General features: G+C 35.5%; 1 protein-coding gene across 5 annotated transcripts in view; it reads right to left on the bottom strand.

The window, feature by feature from the left end:
• The window catches only part of pnt (pointed), an 88,756-nt gene that overhangs the window by 9,998 nt on the left and 58,804 nt on the right, over positions 1 to 19,954 (bottom strand). For all 5 annotated transcript variants that reach the window (XM_064355789.1, XM_064355790.1, XM_064355791.1 and 2 more), the window contains 3 exons: positions 18,507 to 18,623; positions 10,780 to 10,980; positions 10,324 to 10,524 (listed from right to left, as the gene is read on the bottom strand). In XM_064355789.1, coding sequence (XP_064211859.1) covers positions 10,324 to 10,524; positions 10,780 to 10,980; positions 18,507 to 18,623 — 519 coding nt within the window. The remainder of the gene's footprint in view (positions 1 to 10,323; positions 10,525 to 10,779; positions 10,981 to 18,506; positions 18,624 to 19,954) is intronic.

The raw sequence follows: 19,954 nt of genomic DNA, 5'->3' as shown, positions 1-19,954 counted from the left end.
ATAAACTGGTGTGTGAGACAGGTGCTAGTTTAACAGAACCACCTGCTTGGTCAACAACTTGTGTTTTACAGAGAGAGTCGGAGAGATAGCATCGAGCGGGACCTTTACTCTATAATAGTGGCGCGAGGAATGTCAAATTTTCAGTTTCGAATCAATTTATTTGATCAAAACTATTAAAAGATAGAATAATAAATGCTCATTGGAAAATAAGCAGGTTTATGGCGACTGAATAGCACATCCTGGCGATTAAAACAACAATTTTCACTGTTTTTCGGCTTCAAAATTAAATATTAAAACAATTTAACAATGCAAACAAAATTAAAATTTAAAGCATTAGTCATTTTTGACCGATAAGTTTTTCATTATGACAGTGAACTTTGGGTAATTAAATTTATGTTAAACAATGTAATAAAAGGTTATTAAGTTATGAATTATTGTTGAATGTGAATGTCTTCAGAAAACAAAGAAACTCCCAGAAATGGCAAGAATGCATGCAAATTATTTAACCTTTTCTGCTCATCCAATTATTTAGTGAATCTACTTGAAACAAAAAACCAAGTGCGGATGTTAAAAATGATAACAATCATTTTTAGTTTTCCTAAAACTGAAAAACTTTCGTTAAATTTACACATTTTAACGATACTAAACTAATTTTCTTTTAAACGTGTATGAAGGTACCTATTAGCTGTTTCAAAACTATAAAAACGCCAACGTCGCATTTTCTCTCAAAATTAGCTGTTAAAAATTATTCATTAACTTCAAAAAAAATAGCTAATGTAATTTATACTTTCAATGAGCGATCTGCCCATTAATAACTATTTTACAATTTTATCAATCTTATTTAAAAAAATAATTCAGAAAAAGGCGACGGTGGCGTTTTTATAGTTTTGAAATAGCTAATACGTTACGCGCATTTCGAATCAAAGTTTCGGCGAACAAAACTAAACTTAATAAAGTTGTTAACAAAAAGCTGATAGCTTTTGCTTTTATTAAAATTACTTTTCCCAAATTTCGACAGATTTTTTAATGTTTAGTAATACCTCCTACATATTAAAGTGTAAAAATTTACCGATTAACAAACGAATATTATAAATATTGCCAAACTGCACTGAAATTTGAATTAATATTTTTTGCATTTTAATTGTTTGCGAAATTAACAGCCTGTACGACATCTTAATTACATCCTAATTACAAAATTACATGTTTACAATTTTTTGCTTATTTACTTTCATAATGTTCACATAAATAATGTATTAAAATGAATCAACCACCTAGAACTAAGACAATTAACATGCAATTTTTAAGATTGAATTTTGGTAATTTCTAGACAAACCCCTGAAAACGCTATCAAATATTTCTCAAGTGTAGGTACTCTGGTAACGGCACTGCGTAAATCTTAATACAATTAGATTCATTCATCTATTCTTCATTCACTAAATCCTTAACGTCGGCTACAAAATAAATCATCAGATCGTAAAAACATCATTTGATTCATCTCTGTATCTCCCGTATAGTTTTATCCTAAATGCACAACTCATCGAACTAAGTCAATGATTAGCAACAAACGAACAAGTTTGCCAATGATGGTATGATTATATCTAACAATGTGGAATTTTATTCAGCTTATTTAATTAGCTACAGGTGAATCTTTCATCTGAAACCCCTATATAATGCAAATATCTTAATTAAAGTGTTATAACCTTATAACAGTGTATTTTTTTTTGTATTTCGTTTAGCATTTCAAAAGTATCAAAAAAAATGTAAGGTGAAGAGTTGCTATAATTTGTTATTTGTTCTTTAATTGATTTACGATTTTCGTCTAAACAAAATTATTAATTTATATGACACGAATATTTTGCAGGCTCTTACTTTATGATGCGCCCTCGTATAAACAAGAAAAAACAACTTCTCTAAAATACCTTTACTGCATGTTCTACGTAAACTGTGAGACGATAAGAAATATTTTTTACGTGTTTCTAATTTAAAGCAGTAAACAATAAGATGTACCAATACCAAAATTATAATTCAAAAACATTAAATCTGAGTGGAAAATTATGCATAAAATAGAAAATTACCTTAATGGTTGGTTACCTGTTTTATCGTCGAAACCAAGTCACAAAATAGAATAAAAAGAGCTTCCGTGGGTTGATTAAATTATAGCTATTAACGGTTATATGTACGTGATATTGTGTTATATTTTAATCGTAATTTAACACAAAAGCTTGTCTCTCCTTCCGGTTGGACCGGAAGCAAACGCATTCTCTTATCAGGAACGAAAGCCCGAGAAAAATGCCCACCGAAGCAACAAGTTAGCGCATCTCGCGTCGCCCGAAGGCATGCAAACCTGCAATTATTCGCTCAAAGTTTCCTCCAGAGCCACAATCCGCGCCACTCATCCAGAAAGCCCCTCACAACCCCGACAAAGGCAAGAACCGCGACTCAATTTATCCGAATAATTTCGGTTGGGGGCACGCGTCGTCGGCAACAGGTGTTGGGAGCAGAAGGCATACGTGAAGTCAGCTGCGGTCCGAGCACTCCGCAGATGCCACCGTCAAGCCGAAAATTCGTTGCCGCCTCCTGGAGCTGGTTTTACCTTGCGGAATGACCGTGCAGGTGGTGTGTCCTGTGGCGTTGATGTCCAGGTCGGTGTATGTCTGGGGGCAATCTCCGTAGAAGGGCTCACTGCTGGGACTGACTAGATCCAACACTTGCAGCACCATCGTGCCCTTGGGCGTCTCCGTGGTTCCGCTCCGACGATTACGTCACTACCGGCAAAACGCGACTGGCTTTGGTGAACTACGACAACGGACTGAGGAGCTCCCTCCCCAACGCTCCTGCACTGGAACCAAGCTCTCCCCTCTTCGCGCGCGAGCTTTCAGCGGACGAAAATTCAGGAAATGTGATAAGCGCGCACCGTGCAAGAAAAACTACAAGCTCCGGGCAAATTCAATCACTTGACTTATGGACGGAGAAGCTTTTAAACTTGACGACAAATAAAATTACGCGACGGCGATTGTTTGCAGATAACTTTGTTACGGGGTTAAAGTGAGACAATTCTATTAGTTGTGAGAGGGTACTGAAAAAATTAATGGAAAAAGGCGGTTGTACTTTGGCTGAAACCTCCCTAACTGACATTTTTTTGTAAAAAATAGACAATAACAGATGGAAACAGAGATGATTTATTCATTCCAATACGAAACTCCTAACCGGAAATTCTACGTTTTGTTTGATTCAAGATAAAGTTAGGTATATAGAAAATTCGCAGATTCCAAGAAAATTACTTATTTCCGCGTTATCACTGCTGTCTGACTGATAATAGATGTTCTGAACCTCCAAATAAAAAAATAATAACTCTAGTACTCCCTACTCGGTCGAAATACAAGTATGATTCTCTTCACATTCAATTTGTTAAAAAATTTAAAACTTTGACAATTCTTATACCTATTACACAGACCAGATGGAAGCACTTATTTTCAAATAACTAAGATAAAATGCAGTAACCATTATTATCGTTTAAATATTAATGATAAACCATAAAGCCGCAAATTTTTTATCGCTTTATGTTTTCCGCATTGGTTAGTTGGAAAAAACACAACTTTTGTTCCCATTTCAAGGAAAAATTGTCAAAAATTTCATTGAATATTCGAAAAGCTTTTATAGGTACAAGACACCATACAATAAAGTGTGGTAGTAATTTTACTGACAAAAAAATACCTACTACAAGAATAATAATCATCATAACATAAGTAATAGGTAATGTTATAAAATAAAACCATTATTAAAAATATTTAATATTTTCTGAATTTAATATTATTCAGTAAATTGTCGTGTTGTCGCTTGTATTTTTTCTAATAATAATTGGCGCAGTCAGTAGGTACCTAAAACCATTTTTGGCGTACCATGTTAAAGAATTATTTTCTCGTTTTTTTTTGAACGAAGAAATATACGTAACACCCCACTCACCGGAAAGCATAAAAATTGACAAAGGAAAGCTCCAACAATTTCAGATGCTCGTTCAGATACTAGTTTGTCTTTTACTCAAAAGCTCACGATGCTTTGTAAAAACATAAAAATGTAATTTAAAATAAATTGCTAGAAAAACTAAAAAATCGCTTGTATCATTATCATAATAGCTAACAATATGTTAAAAGTGACAGCTATCAGAGATCCGGCGGAAATGTAGTTTAAATGCTACATTCTTAATAATTATTTAATTGTACATTCGGATATCAGAACGTGATTGTTATAGAAAAACGTCATCGCTCCTATCTTAATTTCACTTACGTTTTAAATGCTTTATTTCCGTTTCAACAATTTAAACGTTTTGGTATAAGCGACGCTTATACCCCCAAACAAATTTTCTTTAATTGAGAAAACAATTTATTGAAATTTGTGGTTTTATTTAAAACACAATGCTTACACGTCGATAAACTATTGCTTGAACGTTTCCAAAATTCAACAGGAATAAATCACTTCTACGAATTGGCTCGGAATTAACAACTTTCTCGTTTCAAAACATCATGAATGGCCTTTTGCTTGTAGTAAAGTTTAATTCAAGCTTTTGCTAAACCCTGAATGGAAATGCAGATAATTATCATTTCTCAGTAGTACAAACTCGTGTTAATCTTTGACTTCTGCTCAAGCACCCTGTGGCGTTTATGAACTTTCCTATTTCACCACCTAGTTACAGCTAAATCGACATTCTCCTCGCTCGTGAGCGCTTAATGGGCTGATAAAATAATTCTATTTTTTGAATATAGTTTTGTTGTGGCCGTTAATCATTTTTTTATGAAGTTGTTCGAGGTTTCCCATTCTTGAAATGAGATTCCCACGCGACCCGCCCCCGTAATGAATGGCCTTTTGAGACAAAAGTCCGAAATAAAAAGCGCAAGGCCATGCAGCTTCCCTCGAATCCGCAAGATGCACTCCTGCACCGAAGCTCGTCAAATGTGCAGTAAATACGCTATAAATGTACCGCTCGCGCGATTTCCTTACCGTTTTCAATAGCGCCTACAGGCTGAAAACGTATTGTACGACTTCCGGTGGCGGAAGAGAAGGAAACCCGACACCGTCACACGTGATTTGCCTACCTTAGCCGAAAAAATCGCTTTGAATTATTGGCTCGCGCTTGATATCGACCGATCCGAGCATAGATGTAAAATTAATGCGACATGACACTTGGAATATTTAAATTACTCCACATAAATAGTTAATTTTGTCGGGAAAACACAACAATAAAAATCGCAGCAGTGCGAGCGGTTAATGGACGACGAAGTGATTTCCTGCAGGACAGGAAACAGATAGAGATAACATCTTGAATTGTTGATCAAAATATCTGTAAATAATTAATTAATGGGCATAACGGGGCAGGCAGGCTTCTAATGTGACGATTCTAATTATCGCCGACGGATGCTTTGATTTTGTTATTGACCAAAATCACTCCTGGCGCCGTGTTTAAATTTTTCGACATGTGAATCACGACATTGCGTAATAAAACGCTAAATAATTAAAGATGGATTGTTATTACTTGAAACTTAAACGAAGGACGAAATCGCGATGATTCACAATAAACAATAAAACGAACTAACAAAAATTATTTCAATCTGTCAAATGGAAATTTGACCAAATTCGAAGAGAGAAAGAACCAATGCCTATCACGAGTATTCCGTCCGTAATAAAGGCCTTATTCAAATGTTAACAGCCTGTATAAAGTGCGGTAAAGCTCCTTCCTGTTTGAGCCATTGTGTGTGATCTGATAAATTACAACCTCTTAGATTCAGAGCTTTGCACATTTGCACCTGCCTTACTTATTTAAAACAATTCAAATGCCATTAATTGATTTTCAACATAAATTCAAAGTCTATGGAGGTTTTTCCTTCTTATTTTGTAGTCAAGTAATAGGAAAAACTGTAAGGTTAAAACAAGAAGTACTTTTCCGTAACGATATCGTGAGAGTAAGAAGTGCTAATTATTTGTGGTACAATGTTGTTATGTCATGCTAAATTAAATAAAGAATACAAGATTCTAACTAAATTTAGCGCACATTTACTGAAAACTTAATTAAAAAATTGCTGAAAAACTAGTTGCTAAATACACCACCAGTCTCATAATTAAGTAAATAATTTCGGTATAATATCTAAAGTTAAATTCGTTAAAATCTGTTGAAAAATTAATTCAGAGAAAAATCTCGATGATTAAAATACGCTTTAGAAAATAAGGCCATTTATCTAGAACACGTGTCGGCAAATCATAAACTCGGCTTAAAAACGACCTGTCCAAAAAATTAGTCGTAGTGCTAGCACATTTATCAGAAAAAATAAATAAAACTAGGCCTCGACAGAGCATAAATCATGGAAGGAGGAGCCCAACGCCCATATTTTCGCCTTTAACAATCCTTGCCAGCATGTTTATAATCCAAATTTTATTGGCTGTGGCTCGCTTAAGTGAATGAAATCTAAAAAAGCGTTGGCCGCATGCCCACATTTTGCATAAACCGTTTCGATCGAGCAACTTGTCCACGGCATTAAAACTGCACCTTTATCATCCCCGATCGAGTCTCCTCTCGAAACCACCCATTTCCGCTCCAGCACGTAAGCCAATACAAAGTCCATAAACACGCATTCCTTCACTCCACGTGCTGGTAAGAGGAGAGTGTGTGCTACCCCGCGTCTTCACAATGGAAACCATAGCGAGTTCGGCCCCCCATGCAAAAGAGAGGAAGTGGCCCGAGTGGTGTTGGATGACGAGGGGTATCTTCGAACACGTGCGCCTCGTTGGACAACTGTCTTCTCCCCCAGCTCAAAAGGAAAGGGTTCTTTCGGGTTGCATCAAGAAACTAGTCCCAAATTCGGGCTCGAGGGCCCTACATCAACGATTTTTATGGGGACGCGACAAGATTTACAGCAGATAATTGGCCCGAGGGTCGCTAATACAATAATTGCCCTTGTCTAGGAGCAGACACTGAAGCGCAACACTTCAACACACCGGGGCCATCTGCGGATTGTCGGGCTTAGAACACGAATTTTGTCAATTTTGTATTTCAGAAAACGTCCGAGAAAATTGAAACAATGCCGAAGCCTTGTAACAGTGCTACATTCATATTTTTGCTCCACAATCTTTGCCAACATGTTTACATTTCCTGTTTTATTGGTTCGACAAGTATTTGGCTGTTTGCCCATTTCGCACGTGCAAAAACCATTAACAATGACAATTCTTCTATTTCCACTGAATTTTCTCCGAGCTTTTATCAGTGTTTGTGCTCGAGCTTTTTCGAGATTTCTCCAGTCCAGATTTCGAGTGGATAATTGTTTTGGGTGAGGGTAGCAGTCGCGCCGACGATGCTAATTGGCGTTATTTGTTTCAATTAGTGCTAGTTGGAGTAAATGCCTCTATTGAATTAACGTTTTATTTTACAAGACAAATTACGATAGGCCTATCGTGTACTAAACAGTGTTTAACACAAGTGTCAAAGGATGATAACGGATTATCGAATGGGCATTATCTTTCTGTTTTAGGAGTTGTCCAGAGATAAACACTTGTTGATACACCAGTGCAGATTGCGAACGCGACTGAGAGTGAAAAAACGAAATGGAATTTATTCAGAGCTGCAAAACCGCTATCAATCGCGGTCACTCCTTGATTAAATGTTGACGTTAATTGTTCGACCACATCATCAGTGTTTTATCGCGAAAGGCTTTGTTTCCGGTCTCTTTTCCCAGATTTTTTTGACGCATTTGTGTATTCTTATCGGACGATATACAAACATTTCATGTTCACATGTAAACAGACCGAGCTTGAAAGTAAACGCTGCTGAAACCCGCGACGGGGACAAGTATTTTACAGCAGGAAAAGAAAAGGTCAGGAAGAAATGGAGTTACTTTAAACCATAAGTAGACAAATGATATGGCACAGTACAGATGAATTGTTATTATCTGACAATCGGCGAATGATTAATCAGAAAATGGTTGACAAATATTTCAAATGATGTAAAGTAGTAGAAAAGGTAAAACGTACAAAAACTTGATACTGAAATTTACACAAACAATTCTTTCAAATTAAAATTTAAATATAAAATTTATTATTCTGTTAATTGGATTCATTTAAGCATTCTATGAAAAAACTAATACTTATGAAGGCATCATCATAATGTGTGTTTCTGTGTATACAATATAATGAATCATCCTCATTTTGTCCTTCATTACAATATAAGTCGTAACAACGATTGTTAATTTATATTTTCATCCAGAAGTAAAATATATTTGAAAAATCTAAGGTACCTATCTGTCGTTATCTCAAAAATATGCCCTCTAGTACACCGATATTAAAACACAGCGTTTATAAATTTATAATTCAGTCCTTCAATATTAGAAAAGTTTTAGACAACGTCCGTAATAAAATATTTTTAGAAAGTGAAATGTTAAAATTGAGCAAATTTGAGTCTAAATTTGGGTTAGAACTGAGTGGTGTGAAAAAATCTCGTATCTGGCGGTCGATTTGAATAAACAAATTGATATTAATGCGATGGGTGGTAAAAGCAAACATCCTGTGTTGTCAGTGTAAAAAATTAATTAATTCACGGTCATCGCAGGACAAATGAGCGACTGGTTAATAATAAACCAATAACCGTTTAATTAGTTGTAAGTCGAGTTTTGAAAAGGAAGCGACAATCCAATTTCCTTTTTATCTCATGGGAGCTTTTTTGCTTATGCACACAGGATATCAATCGAGAGGTATAAATTCAGTGTCGGAGCGATTAATGAATAAACCTGTCCACTTTACAACAGTTCCCGTAAGATTCCGGTCGTTTCGCAACGTGGGCGACACATCCCGGAAAGTCCGGTCAAATCGTTACCTGGCATCGCCGGAAAACCACTCGCACAACCAACCGGAAAACCCTCAAGCAAGATCTTTACCTCTGAACACCACTGCCATGCTGAAGCACCATGGGGCTAGCACACCCACGAAACTACTAGATCGGCGTCTTGAATGGAGAGCAGTGGCGGCATTGTTGGTAGCGAACCATGTCCGAAAGAACATGATGTGCAATACTCGCCTTATCTGACTTTCACTATCAGACCCATCCTCCGAGTCTATGAAATAGATTACGAGGAGTCCGGTCTGTTGATTTTCGCTTGTGTGTTTTTGTAATGGTTTCTTCATGCGTTTGCAGATAAGAGTGCGACCTCGGACCCACCCTCCACACAACGCGAAATCTCGTTTTAATAACTGATGAGTATCGTCCATGTGTTATTAGCTTGCGCAATTAAAAAAAGAACAGCGGTCACGCTGGTGGATCCGAAAGTTTTGCTCTTGCCTAATCCAGGTTAATACGGCTAAAAGTGTGTGATTGTCGACTTTTGCGATTTATTAATAATTTCGTACTCGGCATCCTTTGTTACGTCGCATTTTTTCAAAAAAATGGGTCTCGACAGAGACACACTCGTTACGAACTGCTGAACACTAAAATTAGAACCGTGTACTTTTGCTCATTTGAAATTGTAATCGGGGATTTACATAAAAAAGTGATTCATTACAAAATGTGTTCTTTCCCACTAACTAGCAAATGTACCAATTATGGGTCACCAAGAAGGGACCATCGCAAAAGTGACCTTGCCATCAGAAAGCTACCAAAAACATTACCATCATTTGTTCCATCACGGGGAACATAATAGCTCAATCCGACATCAAAATGGATCTACGTATTTTTTCAAGGTTTTGTCATATAACCTTTATAGGCAAACAGTGAAGACAAATTTTTATGGGTGGATAAACACAAACAATTATTCCATTAAATACCGAAGTACTGTTACTGCGAAGGAATGCAAAATCTTGACTCATCCAGCAACAACTTGAAATATAAGTGGGATATTGTTCAATAAATTTCTTATTCCGATGCAATGCTTTTGTTTTGGCACCACCTCTAAGACTTGTATTTCTATCAACTGGAAAGTGTGCAAGCCTTGCCCCTATGTTGTTATAATCAGATTTTTTAATCAGTTAAACATCAAATAAAACTGTTTAATGACTATTAACATGTTAGTCTGAAAAACAATAAAGTTTATGGTGCACCAGTAAAATGTTTACTCGCAGTATTATGGTTAAAAAATTTCCACCCAAGTTTGCTGCATTTTGCTGAAAGCTCTCAACCACGACGAAAACATTCTACCTAAACATTATCTCAAAAATGAGTGGACTTGTTATTGTCCCCGTAATAATTTTATTGTACTATGTAGAATTATATAAAACCTTTGTTTATTTGCACTGTGGCTACGCGTCCTTATACAAATAAGTATATTTTTTATTTAGAAGATTTGGTGGACTTACCGTCGTGGAGGAAGTTGTTGTTGGTGGGGGCGGTCGAGGTAGGCGTGCTGTTGGTCCCCGGCGTGATGGTGATCGGTTTCCGGTCCTCTCCCGGAAGAATCGATCCCTGATAGTCCAAAAAATTCAAGTCTGGAACGCACATCGGGCTGTAGATGTTCCCCTGGACGACATTGTTCGTCAATGAGCGTTCCTTCTCGACATCTGCACGAAAAATCATCTCTAATTAGCAACAATCCAACTAAAAACCTACATTAGAGTCAAATTACGTTATCTTCGCCTTGATCGACCGATACGACGTCAATCAAATTAATGGAAATTACAATATTCGTTCTCTGAACCAAATTACACGTTAAATCCCATGAAAAGATTTTTTTCCTGGCGTGCGTCTTCTGCACGGTGGTTGGTTCGAATAATTGGCTATCATTTGCCGGTATTACTGGTGACACAATGACGTACCTTTCTGCAACAACTCCAAGTGCTCCCAGAGGATGTCGCCGACGAATGCTGGGGCGCGAGCGGCGAACGCGTCTTTGCCCATGGCGCAGATGTCCTTGCCCTTCATCCGGAACTGGTGCAAAGGGATGCATTCGAGGGAGAACTCTTTCGCGGCCCATTGCAGCCAGTGGGCCACGTGGTTCTCCGTCCATTGGCGAGGATCTGCAAAAATTCAAAACAATAAAAAAAATCCATAGCAAGCACACCAAAATTTGAAAAATTGAAGCCAAACAACACCTTTAAAGAAATAGTGTAATCTTTTAAGTTATCCAATACGTAATAAATAAGTAATAAAGCCCAAGAATTTACTTGTGTTGTCTGACCGTATTTGTGGCAAGATTTCACGCTAGTTATTTTTTTTTTCAAATACTTAGTCAAAATCTGATTATCTTTTCTGATAGTTCCTTATAGTGTCGTTGACTGACCAAAAAAAGGGCTTTGTTGAACATGCAAACACACGACTGAGAAGTTATTTATTATTTATTAATTTATTATACATGCAATAGAAACTTAAGTCCAAAAAAGATTGTGCACCTTCCGTATCCAAGTAAACAGATACAGCGTACAAAAACATGCATGTAGTCAGGTTTCAAGAAACTGTTTACTCAACAGTTGATCTTTGTAGTACTCTGCGAACGAAAAACCGCCGAAAGAAAATGTAAGTTCGTATAAATTTCTCCTTTAATGAGCAAATAATTCTAATTATAAATGACTATTAGTATGCACTAATAAAAATAAAATCGTAAGACGGCCACCTGCATTACCAAATAAAAAGAGAAATTATGTAAGGTGTTATAGTTTCTTCATTAGTAGGCCAATCTTGACCTTATTTCTGCGATATCAGTAGTACTCATATAGAGAGGTAAATGCGGATCAAAAATTTATTGCCCTGGAAACTTTATTGCAAAAATGATGTAATTTTTACTTGAAAAAATCAACAAGTATTATCCATCTGATTAGCAAAAACTCGATTTTGGTGATGCTTCCGGCAAGTTTCTCAGGACAGAATAGCAACATGATTAGTATTCAGATGACAGCTTGGCGTTGTCTATTTTCCCGAATATCAGCTTTTATCAGATATAAAAATTCCTCGAAGCGCGCTTCATCGGCAGCAAAATAATCTCGAGAGAGCCATGGAATTAGTTACATGTTACGTTTCACAACGTAGATTATATCGACGTAATCAATTTTGATTGGCACCGAATTAAATAGTACTTAGTGGTAACAGAAGCGGAGAGCTTATCACCGGGGGAAGAATCAGAGAAAGTCCCATCAATTAAACACTCTCATTCGGCTTCTTTTACGTCAATTAAATCGCATTAGCCGAAATAAAAAATGATATTAAGCAATTTGCGACTCGGTTCCATTGTTGGAACAAATTAGTACCAGTCGGAGCATTTGTGCTATTATTTCTTAACAAATGGTTGTTTTTACCGAAGCTGGCGAAAAAATTTCATTTAGTGTCCTAATTACGCCTGAATAATACTAATCCAATATCGCTATTAGTTTTTTCAGGCGACAATTACAGTGTCAAATAATGATGAATATTCGAGGAAAAAAATTGTTATTAGTGGAGATTCCAAAACTCTCCTCATTAGAGGAGAAAAATGTGAGACGTGTCGATCTTCGCGCCTCGAGGGCTTCTGATTTACTTTTCGCCATAAACAATATGCATTCCTCAATCATTTACGCATCAGTAGCAGTTAATTACGTACAACAGGCTTGTATATCATCCCGTGGCTGGAAAAATGTAAAGATGTAAACGCGTTTCGTGCTCACCGATCGTTAGAGACTTATGTCGTCATTAAATAACGTGGTCGACATCCAATTATCTCCACTAGAAGATGAAAGACGTAAACACGAATTATAAAACAATCACAGGTGCTTTTCTCGGACCGACGAAAAAAAGGGCCAGTCATCAGTGATGTATTGGAGGCTAACGCGACTTTAACGCCTCTTGATATTAGCGGATTTGGATTACCACTCCTCTTCCTTTTGTAAATAGACGTGCTCGGCACTTTGTTTATATTTTGGTCATCAATGACTGACTGTTAACAAAGAGCTGTAAAAGTCTGAATGTTCTGTTGACTCGTTAAAGAGCTGTAAAGTTATTTTGTTTCAATGTTGACTTGATCAAATAAAACGGATCTTTCTCGTATTATAATGATTCACACAGAAAGACGAATCGATCTCGATCCAGACTTGTCGTTTGGGAAAACAAATGGCTCCATAGATGTGTCCACATCGTTTTTGAACGGTGATGCTTCAACGAACTCTTTTTATTGTAGACATTGTAGACAATAGTGTGTTCTCATGCTGTACTTACGACTAATAAAGACAATACTACAATAGTTTTTATAAGTAGAAAAGCTATTAAAAATTATCCACATTTACAACTTTGACAAATTTTCAAAACCCAAAATAAAATTACAAACATAAACATTCCTCAGAGGTCGAATATGTTGAATTAGATTTATAATAGAAAAATATCAGATTAAAACCACATTATTGGTTCAGATGTTCATTATAGATTAAGTTTCGCAATCTAAATAAATTTCTAGTGTAGCTATTTATATTTGTTTTCTGAAAGAGAATATAAATCTAAAGCTTGACATTCGTATTCAAATTTTCTTAATTAAAAATATTATTAGTTTAATATTATTTTATTTTCATAAAAAACTCATCAACCAAAACGTTTCAAAATAAAAATTTAATGGGCTAGACGTGCCATAGCAACTTTGTCAAAAAATAAGCGTAATAAATTGCTTGTCCTGTTAACCTTTTAAGGCAAACCAAGCCAATCATATTTGATATCCATTACTCACTGTCGACCTTTTTTAACAAAATTTCTGCCTCCAAAATTGTCGAATAACTGTATTTATAAAAAGTAAACTATAAAGGAGGACGTTGGAAGGATTTGTGGCTGAAAATTAAAAAAAAATTGACATCGTGTAATCACTGAAATGATAAATACACTTGTATAGTAATCAAATGAATTATGTTATAATACGTATTGCGCTGGAAATTTTTCCATTAATAAATTAATAATACACAATGAGTAATGTACAACACTGAAAATAAATAAAAAAAATAATTATTGAATAAAAAAGTTCGCCTGTATAGTCAGTGCCGTATTATTCCACAGAGAGCAGCCCTAAAAGCTAACTAGGCTGTAAGAGACGACACCACAAACCACACCAAAAATTAAAAAAGTTTTTTAAACATAAAAAATACGCTTTAACACAATATGTACGTAAAAAGATTAACGTAAAGCAATTTTTTTTCAAAATTCTGATTTGTGGAATGAAACATTTAAATCTCTGAAGTGCAATAAAAAAACTCAGTTCGGCTTAACAATTGCATTTTATGTTACAATTTCTTGTTGTTTTTAAATAATTAAGTGTAGAATCTATTTATAAAATGAAACATGAATAACAAAATTCAAAATTAGGTGGTACTCAAAAACGAAGAAAATTAAATAAAACAAAAAGTAAAGCTAGGTATAAACTAAATTGTATAGTTTTCTGAAGAGAAAGATGGTGTAGGTTTTAGCTAACAAAAAGAGTTAATAATTCAGAGTCTGAATATTTATTGAGTAGATACGTACGTCACTTGATAACGTCAATAGTACGTGATGTAATAATAATAATTATTTTTGATTATTATGAAATGCGATGTAAAAATTACAGCAAAACACATTTAGATGCTAAGAACCTCGAAAATTTAGATTAAGAATTTTTTAATAAATTTAGCAGAAATCAAAAGTACTCAATTCTACGTTACTAAAATGACTGACAGAAATAAATGCTACTGTTAATTTTCCAAATGTTCATGTAAACATTTCTAAATACCGGGTGCTCAAAAACCAATGGTGTGTGGTAAAGAATTGTTTACATATAAAGGTAAAAATAATAAAAAAATTAATTGTATTAAAATTATTGATACATTTTTTAATATATTTTTTTTAATTTCTAAACCAATAAATAAATATGTGGCAACGATGTCTAATAATCGTGATCGCAACAGAAATTAATCAACAAGAAAAAAAAATTTTTGAAATGGTTTCCAAGGAAATAATTCTCAGAGTTGGCACATCTACAAATTGTAATTTTTCTGGTAAACTTAATTTTTTTTTAATTCGAAAAACTGCTACAGTGTAATAAGTAGTAAATTTTGAAGCAATTATTCATCGTTTTGTTAGAGAACCATTACTTAAGCAGAATCAAAAAAACATTAAAAAATAATAAAAACTGAAGAAGTTGACAAAATAAGATTGTTGCTTTAGATTTTTTATAACATGTCTAGAAAAATTAAAATTATTATTGCGAGTAGATCAATAGTGACACTGATATGATCGATTAAGAACTAATGAGTTGTTTCTTTAAAGTTTCGTACTTATTTTTTTATTATATGTATTTTCTTTCTCACAAATATCTTATTTCGACCCTGTTTCGACCCTAAAATTAAACAGGTTTTTCTAGATTTCTAGACCATTTGTAGATACACCAAAATTTAGTTATTATAGCCTATAAGATCCCAAAAATCTTAATCCGCCACAGGGTATAGAGTGTTGTACAAAAGTTTGAATCGAAACGTAGAAATTTTGTGGAATCTGGCAAAAAGCTTCTCAAGAGAATACTGTTTACAGAGTACGACATAAAAGCATAATTCGCATCGGCGTACGTAACCACATAATTAAATACCGATCAGTGGTAAACAGCAGTTTAGTTCATTAACCATTATTAGTGGTAAACTTCCCCGCTTTCCTCGAGCATCTCCGGCGTATATTTCCACACAACGGTATATCGATTCCGTGCCAATTAACCTATCAAACAATCAGTTCTAAATCAGATGGACAGGAAATGGCAGATAGGCGCGGGTCGGCGAAAGTTTCCGCTTCTATAGAAAACCATCAAAGTGTAACGATGCAGCATCCGCTGTGGCCCAACGCAATCCTCAACTACACAGTGTCCAAATAAAATCACGCGATCTTCCCCCACCGAAAGGGTTCGTCCGTGTCGAGATTAAAAATGTTAACAGTGCGGCTCTTTTGATGGCATCAACATTCGAATGGCCGAGCTAACACACCAAATGTGTTTGACTTTCCAATATTTGGCAGTAAACAGCGGCTCAAGCCGGGACGTCAGGTGTGAACACCCACTAAGCAAATGATTTTCGGCCGATCCAAATCGAAATTTTCGCGCTGGAATTTGAAACAATGCTGTCCAACGAACTGACAATGCCATTCGCGGAACAGTGTGTGCTTTGTAAGGACAGTGTCGCTTTACCGTGAACATGACGTCAACTTTAGATGCTTTTGCCATTGTCCCGCGGTGTAAAACATAAGGCGACAAGGTAATGAGACGTGGTTTTACATCGCGGTCTGAGATATGACATAATGACGGATATTAGATGGAGAGTCTGATGGAAGTTCGGGAGAATTACGAAAAATGAGCCGTTGGGATGGTTTATAGCTTCCGTCGATGTGCTGAAGAAACAAACATCATTTTTATTGCCCTAGAATATTTTATACTCGGTGCGAATTTGTTATTATAAAAATAGACGAATTTATGGAAGGAAACACTATTCAGCCAGACCGTTAGTCGACCAAACGACGACCGGAATATTTAAAATTATGATTTTAAGCAGTCGAGAAACACACTAAAATTTATTCCACACACTACAGAATTTTTAAAACACAAATTGCCCAAACAAAGTCTGAATCTTATCTCTCAAGTATTTGCAAAAATAGATATCAGGAACTAGACTATCGCCTAAAATAAGAAACACTTCCAAAAGTGTTCTGGGAACTGATGTAATCACGATTTATAATGCTTGTGATGTGATGTGGATTTTGTAAGTACATATATCTTTTTATCATTTTTATGTAATTTTCATTGCATCTATTTTTATTTCAAATTTATATTTCTAAAAATGCACCGGATATTACTGATATTACAAAATTTGATATTGCGATAACTACATTATAAAAGTTAACAAAGTGATGTCTATTTTTCATAGCAATTTTTCTACTTTGTGCGTCTCTAACAGAAAAGCACGCATTTGAATAATAAAATGAGTCGTCTAAACACTCATTTAAGTTCCTAATAGGTGTGAGTTTTAATTGTTTTACTGGAGCTAATATGTATTTCCGAATGAATTTCAACATACTCTTTCTTTAAAAAGGCTTTAAGTAATAACAATCACAAAAGTCTAGAGCCAATTATTATATTCAAAAAAGACACAAATAGTTTTTACAAAGAGCTTACGTTATTCTCGCTTTAATAAATTTTTAGTATTATCAAACTAAATACCTGTATGCCGTTTGGTATAAATGAGAATTGGTTGGTTACATTTCCTAACTGATTTTATGTAAACAGGTGTTACTCTTGATTACTGGGTATAAATTTCATAAAAATCGAAAATCCATAACCGGAAAACATAACTTGAAAATAAGTAATTTAAACAAGTTATCAACGGTCGCGTTTTCTCGCTTGTTTTAAAAGTGTAATATACACTCAAAATAAATACGACAAAGCAACTTCATTATGAAAGCTTCGGAAGTTATCACCCTTTGGACCTATTATTCCACCTTTCACATATTCAGCATTTCATATTAATGTTTGGCATTTTTTATAACCTTTTCCTTTAATAAATTGCCACCAGAAACAAGTTTGAAGCTAACATTCTTAATGATTTCCTTCCTCCTTTACCTATTTTCTATACGTAAAAAAATCAGCGAACACCAAGACTATTTTTATTAATTAAGTTAATAAATATATGCCCCTTCCCACAATTTGTCTCCGTGATAAAATGCATGTTGTCATTAAAACGATTCTTTACATTAAGTTTCTTAATAGTTTGCTTCCTTTTCAACACGTTGGAGTGCTCCCCAAGGATCGGCTTTCAGAGCAATAGTTTTTATTTAAATTCTCACAATCATTGCTTACACATTGTCAACAAGCTTCGGCTTAAATTTATCCAAAATAAATGTGAGTAGAGGTTTTTTCCAAATTAGGCGAGACAAATTCAATAATTCGGAGCTCCATTGTCCGTTCCCTGCATTTAGGGCCCATTAGCAGGCGTCCATCTACACCTATTGTTATGGTCATGAAAGTAGACCATCACGCGTATAATAAAAGCCTTCCGTCGTTCATTTTTTATATAAATATGTCAGTGGCGCTGTTTGCTTAATCATACGAAGGCTTTATGTAAAACGCTCGTTGCAGAGACCCTCGAAACACAAAATATAGATTACCCAACCGACTCTTCATGGATTGCACATTTTTCGTTTACGGTCAGTAAGCAGCAACTTTTGAATTGTGAAACGTGCATAATGTACGATATGGCACTCTTCGCTGAAACGAACACACACAGACAAGGATTTTTCAAACCGAAACTCCGCAGCTCGCCATTGTTGAAACACATGCAATTACAGATTTTTACTTTGATACAGAGTGTTCGGTCGAGTGGTCACCAATTGTATCCCGCTCTATTACGCCCACGCGTCCATTACAACCTTTTTTTAGTTGTATGCACGGTTGCGTCGATTCAACCGTTTCGCATTATAATAATCACCCTTTGATATTTTCTGACTTATTGTGAGCCTGTCTGACAGCGGAATTTCATCATGTCGCCGCCAATCTTGTTCAAAAATTTCTGTTTTGTGGACGCAGGACCGGACTCACCTTTGGTTATGTTTAATCGTATTTGTTCCTTTTCCCACGATGCGAAAGACGCTTTCAGCGCCTCGGCCATGGTCTTGTTCGTGCCCGGCGTCAGTGGCGGCACCTGGGTCGGTATATCTGAAAAAAAAGACAAGAAATGGAAAACGTTTCTTTGACAGTTTAAAGCTTTGAAGATTTTTCCGAGTCGTAATTGACGAATTATGACCACTTAAACAAGAACTCGCGGCTTTATTAACACTAAAATAGCAAAATCATAGGAATTCTACGAGCCACTTAGATAAATTAGAGTTCAATAAGTAAAAAATTTTAAAGCCTGCGTAACACTTTAGGTGGCTATAAAAGATAATTGGAAACTTGATAGGAACTAAGCCAGTGCTGATGACTTCTTTGGAAATATATTCTATTAAGCCAAGACGTAAACAACTATGAAATAAATAGGAAAAAGATTTATCACTGAGAGCTTAATTATGCCCATGCCCCAACCCAAGAGGAGACAATTAGACAGCACTAAACAGAAGATCTTGAAGACGTGCAAATTTGTGAATAATTTTTCAAGAAGAATCAACATAAAAAACCAAAAATCGTTTATCTAAAATTTAAGATCATAATTTTCTTAGTCGACTTTGTACTGGAATAAGTACAGTCACGATCAAAAAGAATGACAACAACTGTCAACCGGGCCCGATAGAAAAAGTCCAAATAAAATCATTTAGGTCATTTCAATAAACCCTTCAGTTTACAAACAATTTCCAGCTAGTTTATAAACTAACCAAAAACGTACACATTTACCGTATCATTTCGAAAAGATTTGTGGCTGCAGTTTTAGGGGTGTCATTCTTTTTGATCGTGACTGTACCTACCTAATCTAAAAACTATATGAAGCAAACTGAACGACTAAATTTTTTTCAATGATTTCTGGGACAATTGTGGTCGAAGAATGAAATGATTACCCATGATTCCTATGAATATACATTTATTTTTCTTCTTTTCTTATACTGTTAATTACGTCTAATTTCCTCAGCTATCCTAGCATTAAGCGAAAATAATTTTCCGACAAAAATCCGGTGTGCAATTTGCCTTTTTTACCTCTTTTAAGCTCAGTTTACGCAACCGCCTTTGGTCTGCCTTAGCGACCAAAAAAATGGAAACGCCTTATCCTTTCATTTTTTCTACAGCTTGTAAGAGTTTCAAATGTATCGGCGTACCGTTTCGAAATTCAAAACCTCATTAACCGCGCCATTTGTGCCCCCGTTGCAACCCATCTGGGAGGAATGTATGGGAAAGATCTTCCAGTCGATTTTCGCAACAATATTGGGCGCATAAAGACGTAATGGATGTGCCTAAGTATTTGCAAACAGTGACCGAGTACATGTATCGCATATTTAATGATGCCACCTGCTACATATTAAATTCCTCCGGTCTTCAAAGACACGTTAGTGTCAAAAGCA

The sequence above is a fragment of the Tribolium castaneum genome, chromosome 3 (assembly GCF_031307605.1).
Source record: "Tribolium castaneum strain GA2 chromosome 3, icTriCast1.1, whole genome shotgun sequence".
NCBI classification, from domain to species: domain Eukaryota; kingdom Metazoa; phylum Arthropoda; class Insecta; order Coleoptera; family Tenebrionidae; genus Tribolium; species Tribolium castaneum.
This window is presented reverse-complemented; position numbering and strand designations above follow the sequence as displayed.